At 43.3% G+C, this 12,085-nt stretch overlaps 1 protein-coding gene across 3 annotated transcripts in view; it reads right to left on the bottom strand.

Moving 5' to 3' along the window:
- The window catches only part of NDRG3 (NDRG family member 3), a 50,535-nt gene that overhangs the window by 20,960 nt on the left and 17,490 nt on the right, over positions 1-12,085 (bottom strand). For all 3 annotated transcript variants that reach the window (XM_039699513.1, XM_039699515.1, XM_039699514.1), the window contains one exon: positions 7,018-7,053. In XM_039699513.1, coding sequence (XP_039555447.1) covers positions 7,018-7,053 — 36 coding nt within the window. The remainder of the gene's footprint in view (positions 1-7,017; positions 7,054-12,085) is intronic.

Raw genomic sequence — 12,085 nt, forward strand, 5'->3', positions numbered from 1 at the left:
ATGCAGATTACTCAGGGCAGGCTTTCCCCCTTTTCACTGACTCTGTGGCTACAGCTATTTACTTTATGTCATCTTTGCTAGTCTTGGCAAAGGTGAAAACCTCATCATGCTCCTGGGGCAGCCCATCCCAGCTACTAACTACAGAGAGATTAAAGCAGAGACTCCGTTGTCTTGCTCTCGGAAAGAGCTGCCCTCAAATTTCTACACGTTACTAAAACAATACCACAAACTATGACTGTAAGATAAGAAAAAAATATTGTAAGACTGTAAAACATTAGCACCTGGTAATTCTTCCCATTATAATACCACCAACCTTAAGGCAGCTGGCAGCTGCCTCCCATCTTCTTCTCAGTGCAAAATTATTTTGGAAATGATAGAGTTGAAGGAGATGGTGGCATGGGAAGCAAATCAAAATCAGATTTAAAACAATGTCTTGAAGTAAATCATTCACTTCCATACAGAGCAGAAATTTATTAATAGAAAACACAATATGATCTATGCAGGCAAGCAATGGTTTCTGGTACTCTGTGTAATTGGATTAAGTGTTAAGAGAAATTCTGTGTGAGAACTGAGAGCAGCAGAAGAATGAGATATTCAATCTGCTTACACAAACTAAAAAGCATCAGGAGACAGAGTTGCAAGCACCTGTTCCAAAGGCAGGTGATGGTGAAGGATGGACTCAGTGCATCTCTGTGACCCTTGCTAATGCTCAGTGTCAGCCAGCAAAAACTGGCAAGTCACTTCCAAACACAGATCCTGCCAGAGAACAGACACTGGCTTTGCAGTCAAAAGGAACTCGGTCAAGTGAGCTACAATATGAGCATGGCTGACAGGCTGGGTTTGTGGTCCCAAAGCAGACACAAACCCCTCCAACCACGCAATGCTGAGACCAGTAAACAATTCATGACAACATGTCTGACATATAGAAAGATGCACTTCTCCATCTCCTGCCCTGCCCAAGTGTTACAAGAAGCAGTTAAAACTACAACTTGCACTGCAGTCAAGTATCCAGTGTCATGAGCAAGGCACCCAGCACAGACTGAGGAATACATGGCACTTCTTACTCCCGCTCTGAGAGTAGATCCCCTCTTCCTGCCTAAGGCAGGAAACTGGACCTGCCTAGATCTGTAACAGTTCAGGGTGAACTAAACATGGCAGCTGAGCTCTGCTCTGTGCAAGGCTGGCAGGGGGGCACTCTGCACTGTTGTTTTGAGACAGCAGAGTGTGAGACTGCAGCCTTCCCCACGGGCTGCAAACAGAACAGAGAACCTCTGGCTTTCTCCCATCCCCTAGGCAGTGGACCAAAGGTGCCACGACCTGCACACACAGCCTTTGTAAACCTGAAGCCTGCATAACAGAGATCTGAATGCACTAATACACAGGTGAGCCTGAAATAGTTTGTGTGACTGCTAAACCCCAGATGACCTTAACTCCTCAAGGAACCTGGAAGGTAAGCCAAAGGCCATGTTTCTAGCCAAGGACAATCCTCTTACTAATATGATGTCCCAATCTGCATTTCAGTACCTTGCTCAAGACAGTGAACATATTAAAATCTCTTGAAGAAGAGAATGCAGGGCTGTGTTCTGTCTCTCCAAACTTTCCACATCCCTAGATGTGGAACTAGAAGGGCATAGAATTAAACCTGATAGTACAGTTACTCATTAATTGCTGAGAAATACCATTAATGGATGCTACATAATGGATGAAAATGGCTCAACCTTAAGCACATTTATTTGCTTTGCTCTAAAAACTCACTCACAAGAACATAAAAAGTACAGGAACTTCAAGTATTACAAATGCATAATCACCCCTTTGGCACACTGTTGTCACAGAATACAGAAAGCAGAACTAATGTTTATGTAAAACCCAGGGAAGCTCTGTGCACGTACATTTAGAAATAAGAGTCATGTTTCAGTCCAAGTCCAGCTAGTTAAAACTTTCCAGAATCAACATGGCAATTTTACAAAAAAAGTGAGCTTTTTAGATAGAACACCAGATCAGAGGAATCACAGGAAAAGCTTCCCAAGAAACATAAATGATGCAAAAAAAGGAGGCCAAACTAAAATTCTATTTTAGTAATTGTTATCTTTACAATATTTTTTGCTGTGATGTCAGAAGTCAAAACCAGTACTTTAGTGGTGATGCTTGTTTTAACACAGCATTAATATAGCAGGTATTAAATAGACTTGCTTTCTAGATCAAAACATCTTATGTGCTCTAATTGATTTCACTCTAGAACTTTAATCAAAAGAACTCATTGTACAAATCAGAGAACAATGATCTTTCATATCCCAGACAAAATGCTTCAGTAGGGGTGAGAACAGCTCCCATTATTCACACACAGAAAGCAAGCCCTTCCTCAAACGTGCTAACATTCTATTTTATTTCAGCACAGTAAACAGAAACATCTTGTATTCAATGCCACTGGGTAGCACCCACAAGCTGTCTTAAATGAAAAATGAACACAGTTTCAAAAAATGAGGACAATTTCAATTCAACCTCTCCAACATCAGGAAATGCACACAATATGTATGTCAATAACTTCTCAGCAGCACATACCCTTTTTGACAGCAGAGCAAGTAAAAATAAAGCAAAGAGACTAGGAAAGGATAAGCAAACTTTTAAAAATGCAGATTCAAAAAGCTTCAAACTACTTTTAAGTTTACATACTTGCAAAAGAACTTCTCCAAAACTGAATCAGTACAAACATGGGCTTATTGAAAAGTGACACTTGCAGTAAAAGCAAGTAGCAAAAAATTCCTTATCAAGGTCTGACATTAACTCTGCAAACATTGCGCCGTGTTTTACTCTGGGCACAAGCAACTGAGTAACTCCACATTTTCCACTAATGCCAGCAAGACAGCACATTTTTATACCAGGCAATTTTTTTCTTCCAAGGGTTTATGTATGCCTTGTCCTTTCAGTTTCAGATGAACCCTGCACGTCCTAGACTTACTTATTCCCACCTCCTCCTCACGAACTTTCTGCAAATACTCAGCCAAATCCCAGACCACCTCCACACTCAAAGCCCCCTTCTGCATGGTGTGTGCTGAAAAGCCAAACATTTCTCTGCCTTCCTGCTGGTGGGAAGCAGCAGAGGCAGCTCAAATAATCACATCAACTCATCAGATCAAATGCCAGCTTATTTCAGACTGAAACAACACAGGTTTAGTTGGATAGTTTTACAAATATATCAGCATATTCCTTCATTTCTATTTAAAGCAAATAATCTGGAAGCGAGAGATGTAGACTGAGTATCTACTTCTGAAAGCGGCAGAGGGTCTGCAGATAATAATAAAAGCACAGGCACAGCTCTCTTAACAGTGCAGATTAATTAACAGATCACCATACCATCTGTCCATCAGCATTCCAGACCATTTACTCGACCATCTGCCCATGGACACTGGGAAAAGCCAAGCCTAGACTTCATTAGGGTTCATACCACTTTCAAGTAAAATGTAGGTCTCAGATTTAGGTTAATACTTTTTAGTTCTGAGAATAACCTAAATTCATATTGATAAAAACCGCTAAGCCTCCATGCTAGCTCTCCCCTTCCTCTCCACTGCAGTTACCAGATTATGTGGGGTTGTTTAACTGACACCCAGGCAATCTGTTATGTATCAGGGTTAGCTTTTGTTGCTTGCATACGAACAGTTTAAGAAAACCAGGACAGCTGCATCTGGAAGTCAGCTGTACCAGAAAAGCTAAAAGCTTCCTCACACACATTCACCTCAGAGTAACAAATTTCAGAAGTAGGAAGAAGCAGAAACTTGTGCTGTTGACTTTTCTCAGATCTGATCCTGGAAAGTTACTCAAAAATAAAACCAAACATACAGGGAAATGAATAGAAATTCACAATGGCATTACCCCTTTTCACCAAAGGAAAGACCTTACAAACCTTAAATATACATGTTCCATTGAAAAGCAACACATGTCAAATATGCGTGAGGAATGAAAACAGCGTGAGGAACCCTACACACCTCCTAGAGTCAGTGACAGTGCTAATGACAGTTGCTCAGATGGGATTAAACTAAACACTTCTCCCATTCATAAGCATGGCCCAGCTGCAGAGAACATTTTGAAATTCCAGATTTCAGACAGAGGGAAGTCTAAAAGCACCACAGAACTAAGACTGAGGGTGGCTGTTACTCTGGCTGTATCCAAGGAGAAGCTAGAGCAGGGACATCAGTCAGTCCTGGAAGGAGCTGGGACCCTGAGGTTAGTTGGTTAGAGCATGATGCTAATAACACCAGAGACGGTGGGTTCAATACAGCCCATTCACTTAAGAGTTAGACTCAATGATTCTTGAGGGTCCCTTCCAACTCAGCATATTCTGTGAAATTCTAGCATAGACTTACAGCAAATGACCTCATGGCCAAGGGCACAGAATAATACGGACAGATAAAACAGGACGTGCTCCAATATGTCAGAGTCTTTTAGTGGGGAGCTCTAACTGGATCTGCACTGCCAACAGGGTTATCAACAGTACTGACAGAGGCTCACCTTTACCTCACCACCCCCTTCCCTCACTGCACTGCCTGCAGCCCTGCAAGCACAGCTCAGGATGTGAGCTGGTCATCCCCAGTCAAAGCTACAGCTTTAACTCCATTTAAAAAAGATTTTTTTTAGCTATTAGAAAAATAAAAAGGTCTGAAACACAAATCTCACATCACTGATGCCATGGTCTCATATTGCAAACGCTACACTGTATAAGATAATAAAATCTACCTCACAAATTCTTTAAGTTTTGCCTTAAAACCCACCAGGGCCTTTGCAGATGTTGCTGCTATTGGAAGCTGATTGAGAACTTCACTGCACTGTAACTGGAAACCATCTTCAATCAGTCTGTGTGGCCAGTTTGTGCCTATTCTTGTCAAACTGAGATCCTCCCCAAGGCTCTTCCTCCCTTTGAAATTCAGGACAAATGAAAACACTGCCCCAGCCTAAGCGCTTTTAAATCATTCTCTATACAAGAGGATATTCCTTCCTCTGAAAGCCCTGGTAATCTTCTTCACTTCAAATTCCTGTGACACTGGTAAAGTCATAGAGGCCTGGATGTGCTTTGCTAAATTAAAAAGCAGCAGTAATTTTTCACAGGACACAAACTCAGTCTCCAAGTGTAAGCACAGTTCTTGGTACTAGCAGCTGAGACAGAAAACCCAAGGATCCAACACACCCACACCATCCATCCTCTCTGGCAGATTTCAGAGACTTAAACCAGCCCTTGTGCCACTTTCTAGCTATGATGTGAGGGAATGTCAAGCCAGGTGTGTCCTGAAACTACACCTTGCAGGGAGAGATGCTGGAGGAAGGTGAGGCTGGGACAATATTTACAGCCATGAGAGACACCATGTTAACATCTTGGTGGGAAAAAAAAAAAAAAAAAAGGTATTCTACATTAATTATATGGTTTCCCAGAAAGAACATCTTGCCTCCTGCCCAACTGTTGCCATGGCCACCAGCTCACTGGTGATCTACAGTAAAGTACAGAAACAAAAGCCTGTCCTTCCTGGCCTAGTACTCCCCAGAGTACCACTCCCTGGTTGCAGACCACGCAGATCTTCCCAAAGCTCAGCCCTGGAGAGGACAACCACAGCTCTGGGACATGCTGTGTGCACAGGCTGGTGGCTGCAGTGCCAGGTTTCTGCAGGGTTTGCCCAGCTTCAGGTCTGGGGCTCTGTTTAAAGAAAAGTGCAAAGAGGCTTTGCTTGTTGAGGAAAAGCGTAGATCCAAAAGGCAGCAGCTACACACAGCTCTGTGACAGGGCCTCTTTCCCACCTTCCCACTCTGCTCTGACTCCCTCGAGCCATGCTGCTCACAGCCAGGCAAGGCATGGGAATGCCCAGAGCTTTGGTGGGTCAGTAGAGAACTGGCAGCAGAGGCCAATACACAATATATTACATTCTTCCCAATCCTGGTACATAGACCACAGTAGGAAGTGCCTCTGTTGTTTACACTTACTCAAAGGCATTGCACCTATTTTTACCCATTACATATCTGACATGGGAGCAAACTTTACCTCGAAAGGTAAGAGAAGATATAGATAGATGGAAACATGACAGTACAGGAAAGTGTTTTAAACCTGTTATCTAACTTTATTTCAAAAGAAAAACCATGGCTTAACACTATTGCTGCTTACCTTCATAGGACTGTATTTGCTATGTTCCTGCTGTGCACAAGCTTGCAAATAATTTTCTGGAGTGGCCTACATCAACGGACTTCTACTAAATTTATTATGATGTTTCCAGCCCTTAGTGTGCTACAGCAGTGCAGTATTACCTATCCTGTGCTGAGCAGAAGACTACAGACACAACAGCCTCCAACTGCTAGAGAGAAACAACAGCCACCAGATGCATACCCACATGCTTAGTGAGAAGGCAGCAGGATAATCTGGTATGGAAATGAGCCTGTGCTCCACAAAATGTCCCACAGAATCTCAGCGCTCTGCTCTGCCTATCACAGAGTATATGTCCTCCGTCTTAGATGCTGGTGGAGCAATCACTTCTACAAAAGGATTATTCCTATGGCAACCAGAGCCATTGGGCTCACCTCCGTACCACCAATAAACTCCTGGTAAACAACCATGGCTGTGCCAAACCAGGCCCAGCAAAGCAGTGTGCTGTACCTGGGGCAGCACTCTCACTTCCATCTCCCCTCAAGACAAGCAGGTAGAGCATGCAAGCTCCTCCTTTCCCGGCCAATGAACCAGACAAGACATGAAAGAGCTGCAGTTCTTCTGCATACTGCATTTTTCCAAGAAACTGTTATTCAGGAGACCAGCCATCCTGCAAGATGTTGTGCAGCCTTGGCAGAGCAATCGGCATCTCAGAACCTTCATGCTGCTTGGCACATGAGGGTGAAGGGCAATTTCTGTCACTGGCTATATACCAGGTCTTATTGAATAAACCTTAAGAGGAGCTAAAATTAAAATACAGAGGTTTTTTTCATCTCTCTCAACAGTACTGCTGAGCTATGGAGAGTTACCAATTGATCCCTGTCTCCTAGACATGATCTTACCTGACAGTCGAAGTCCTGGAAGTTGCGAGCTGCATTCTGTTAATGAAAAACAGGAAAAAAAAAAAGAAAAAAAGGAGATCAGCACAATTCTCCAGAACACCCCTAATAACAGCATGAAAGTTTCCCACAGAGAACTCTGTTATAGCACAGTTGAGACTGGTTGCAGTCAGGTAAGCAGTGAAATGCAAGACCTGTACAAGCAAACTCCATGTAAGATCTCCCCATTCCTATACAACAAGGTTATAGGGCTGTAAGGAGGCTACCAGCCAAGGGAAGTGAGTACCTGTATGCACAGCTGAGATTGTTCAAACAGGGACAGATGCACATAGGAAGGACACTGGCCACAGCTGGGCTGCATATGGTTCTGGGTTTTGTCTATTCCTGGCGTCCATTAACAATTTGGATGCAAAACTCCTAAAGGAGTACTCCTGGGATCTCACATACTGAGTGCAGGAAAACAAACCATGCAGTCAGCTTCTGTGCAGCCACTCCTGCAGGTATGGGATTATTCCACAACAGACACAAGGACCTGCAAGCTCCTGAAACCCAAGTGCATGGGAATTGTGTGCAGTAGCTCACCACTGATTCTTCTCAGAGGGTGACCCCTTGCATGCAGGTGAACACAGTCAGTACAGCACCCACTTGGCATCCTGCAGGTTGGAAGATCTGCAGGAACCTGTCCTTGTGCCCACGTGCTTTGTGAAATACTGTCTCTAACCACACAGTAGGTTACATCACTGACAGCTATCAGCAGAAGGCTGAGATGGCATCCCAGCTTAGGGACATGTTTTAGGCATAGCACCCATTGTGATTTGATACTGGCCAAATGCCAGGCACCCATGAAAGCCATTCATTTACCCTCTCTTGCTTTCACCTCGGCTGAGGAGAGGGAAAAAAATTAACAAAGGGCTCATGAGTCTCAACTCATGAGGACTGGGAGAAAACACTCTAAGGACAAAACAGGTTCAAATTTTAAGGTATAAAGTAAATTCATTATTATCAGAGTCAGAGGAGGACAACGAGAAGTAAAAGAAGACTTTAAAGCATCTTGTTTTTCTCCCAACCCCTTCCTCCTTCCCACCAACAGCACAAGGAGACAGGGCATAGGGGTTTTGGACAGTTCATCACTCGAGATCTGTTTACTCAGGAGGACAAGTCTTGTCTCTGCTATGCCATGGGGCCCCTCGCACAGGAGACAGTTCTCCATGAACTTCTGCAGCATGGCTCTAATCTCACAAGCAGCAGTCTGCCCAAAACTGCTGCGGTGTGGATCACTTGTCCACAGGGTGCAGTCCTCTAAGGATGGGCTGCTCTAGTTTGTCCCTACCTCAAGACAGAAGAATCTCAGCTTTGACACTTGGAGCACCTCTTCCCCCTCGTTTTCCACTGACCTTGGTGTTGCACTGTTGTTCTCCCTCACATGTGCTCACCTCCTCCTCTTCTCTGGCTAGCAATAAAACTGCTGCTCATAGGTACTTTTGATAACAAGTTCTGCTAATTCAAAGATTCCTACAGGATCCCGCTGCTCGGAGAGATTGATCTCATCTAGGTTCCATGCCCTAGAGTCTCTCACCATATTTCTGCTGCTGGCCGTGCGGCCCCGCCACCACCAAGTGGGCAGTGACGGCCACCACAGCACTGGCGCTATTTAACGCCTCTCTTCCTGCGGGACGCTCAGAAGGAGAAGCTGCTGCCCTTGCCCCTGCCCTTCTCCCCGCAGCACGGCTGGCTAGGGATGGCCAGGCAGTAGAGGCTTGCCACACGCTGCACCAGGATGGCAGCAGCTGTGGCACCTCACCACCCCTGGAGAAAACTGCGCGCATGCTGTTTCAAGTTTTCTTCTTAACTGTGTCATCACAGAGCCATTACCAACCTCTCTAACTTGGCCAACCGCATGATCATCTTCAGAGCCATCAGAGATTGGCTCTGTTGGGCATGGTGGAATCTTCTAGCAGCTTCTCACAGAAGCTACTCCTGTGGCCCTCCCTCACTACCAAAAACCAGGCTGTGCCAAATCAGCACAGCAGCTTAGTACTAAAATTAATAGGAGAAAACTAGGATCACATATGGACAACAGAAAAACTCTAAACATTTCTTCTGGTTGAGCACCCTCATTCCTCTCCATATGGTAAACACATGGCTGTGTTTTCCTTGCTGCAGAGCCTTGCCTTGTTAATAACAACAAGAGTTGCTACCTATTTTCTGCACTTTGAGACATTTGAAATATCTGCAAATCTGTTTTAAGAATCCATTCCCCTCATTCCTCTTGTGTGTTAAGTATGGAACTGTGGCCGTGTTTTGAGCAGGACATAGCAAAACCCACTAAATCCTGAGTATTGGGGAAAAGAAAATAAAAAACAGTCTCCTCTTATTTCAGTTTGAGACCCTGAAATTAACTGAGATTTCTACACCATCACCAGCTTATGAAGCAGGTCAGTTCAGTCACCCATTTCTTTATGGAGAAATGAGAAACATTTGTATATGGTACTGTATTTGGATGGTGCATGCTAAGTAAAAAAGAAGGTGATCTGAATTTGTACTTAGAAAAGTCTGAGATTCCCCAAGCGAGTGGGGAGGAAATGACACAAAGCAAGGAATGAGGCTCTGAATTGGGCTACTTGTTGTAAAGGCATACCATGAGGCAAAAGAAGCTGACATGCCCTGACTCTCACATACTTGATTTTAACACACTGAAAATCTGACTTTAAACCATTTATTCATTGTCTTCATTTGAGAAAGTTTAAGGCAAGTTTTTCAGGCCTCTGAATATGCCATGCCTGCACCTCAAAGCACAGAGCTGGCTCGGCTGACTCAACCCAGTCTAAAGGCTGCCCATTTCATTTCCTGAATCTGGCTCTGGCATTTCAGTAACTTTTCACTGAGGCTGAATTAACAGGAATTAAAGGTGCCAGAATAATAAAGCGCCACTGGGATAGTTTTTCTGATCAGGTAATACTCTTTTTTTTCTCTCTTTCAACTAAATGGGAACATTTGAAGTTCCTTTGCTTCCCCAGTAAAAAGTCACTGCATTTTAGTGAGTCGGAACAAGGTGAACGAACATAATGTTCATGTAATGCAATTTTACTTCCCTGTACTCGATATGAGTTACACACTAAGTAACATTAAGTTACACACAAACAAAATAGTGTTTATATTCTTCAAAAGTCAAGCTTGTAACTTTTGCTGACTTGAGGCAGAACAAAGCCAGGACACAGTCGTCCACAGTGACATTACCTATAGTTCAGACAAGTGAACAAGATATAACCAATTTCCACTTCCACTGGTAATTCCACTGGTTTAAGAGTCTGAGACACCAGAGCTCCTTCTCTGTGCACAGTAGCCTTTGTGTCTGAGGAGTTCATGAGCACCCACTCATTAGTACCTTAGGAGTGTACTGTACTATTTCTGGCCATTAATCCATGCTGGCTCAAACTCCAATATCTAAAGTGAGTTTTCAGTAAAAACCTTAGTGAACTGCCAGCTCAATAGATTTTGGACTCTGATATGTTGCACAGAACAGCAGGTTATTGCACCACACCCTCATGCTCCATAAATTATGTCTAAAAAGTACATGTATTATCTCAAACTTGAAAGCCTTAATAAGGGTCAGACCTTGGAGGTGGCTGCTCCCTGAGGCCCTCATTTTGGTAGAAGTGTGAAAAGGAGAGCCACAGCATACTTCTCTTCCCATACTTCTCTTCCCAGTACTGAGGATGGTTCTGGAGCTACCTTTCATATTTCTCCCTACTGATATACTATATATTTCCTGTAACTTCAACACTGAGTCAAGCAAAGAAGTAATCATTCTCTGTGTGCCCTTCTGCACCCTGGTTAATACCACTTGGTGTTCTGTTTGGATGAGAACTCTGCATTTGAACCACAATGGACACCACACAAGAACTGGATGGGGCTGACCAGGCAATACTTGAGAGAAAGACTGGAAACTTATTAAGTGAAAACCACTTTGATTTGGCATGCCTCGATGCCTCTTACTTAGGTCAGTTGACTGAAGCAAGGGCAATCTACCCAGTTCAAACACAGAAAATTCCAGGAGAATCATGAGCAAGATCTGGGCCACTGGATTTAGGAAGCTTGTCTTCTGTAAATGTTTATCTCTTGTTTTGAAATGACAAACTGCCCTCTAAGTCTGTATTTCATTATTTTATTTGCTGATCTACACTGATTTTGTACTTTCAAGACTCACCTTTCCAGGAAACATTTTTTTAAAAATGGTGGAAGCCCAGTAAGTCAGTACTAGTCTGTCAGATCAGGCAGCTGGACTGCAGATTTCAGCTGAGTTTTTAGATTTTACAGATACTAAAACCAGATATGCTAGAACACTAAAGAAATGAGCAAAAACTAATCAGTACAGATTAAAACATAGCAGAATTCCAGATATGTCACCAATTTTGTGAGAGACAATGTAGTCTTCTGCAAGCACACAGTGAATGGTCAAACCACCACAGACAGCCCTTCGGCAGCACAAGCCAGATCCTCCTGATCATCAGCCATCAAACAGCAAAGCCTTAGGAACTCATTCCCACACCATCAGACTTGGCTGCGAGCTAAGGAAAGTGACCAAACCACATTGCTCATAATCACAGTTTGCAGATGCAAGATGCTACATCTTGCCTTTAATGAACTTAGGCACTCTCAACAACAGTTTGTGGTAGAATCTACTAAGCTCAGATGGCTCTTCCCCAGCCCACAGAAGACAGAGTGAAAGACTTAAACAGCTACTGCAATACAATGATTTTCCAAAGTCTCAGTATTGCATAAATCTGGGCTGCTTTAACTGGGGTCTGCAGACATTAAAAGGAAATTACTCTCCATTACTAAATCCAGGGAGACAGGGCTGTTTTAGGGATCAAAACATTAAAGGATCATTTAAGACAGAATATTTTCAACAAAAAAAAGTAAAGTAAAAGTAAAAAAACCAAACCAAATGACAAAACAAAACAAGAACAACCCAAAACCAAAACAAAAGCCAGGATACAATGCAGCACTTCTCTAACAAGGAGAAACTTATTAGAGGTTATACAGCTACACCAGGTCAGGAATGGGATCA

The sequence above is a fragment of the Passer montanus genome, unplaced genomic scaffold (genome assembly GCF_014805655.1).
Source record: "Passer montanus isolate IOZ18808 unplaced genomic scaffold, ASM1480565v1 scaffold136, whole genome shotgun sequence".
In the NCBI taxonomy this organism is placed as follows: domain Eukaryota; kingdom Metazoa; phylum Chordata; class Aves; order Passeriformes; family Passeridae; genus Passer; species Passer montanus.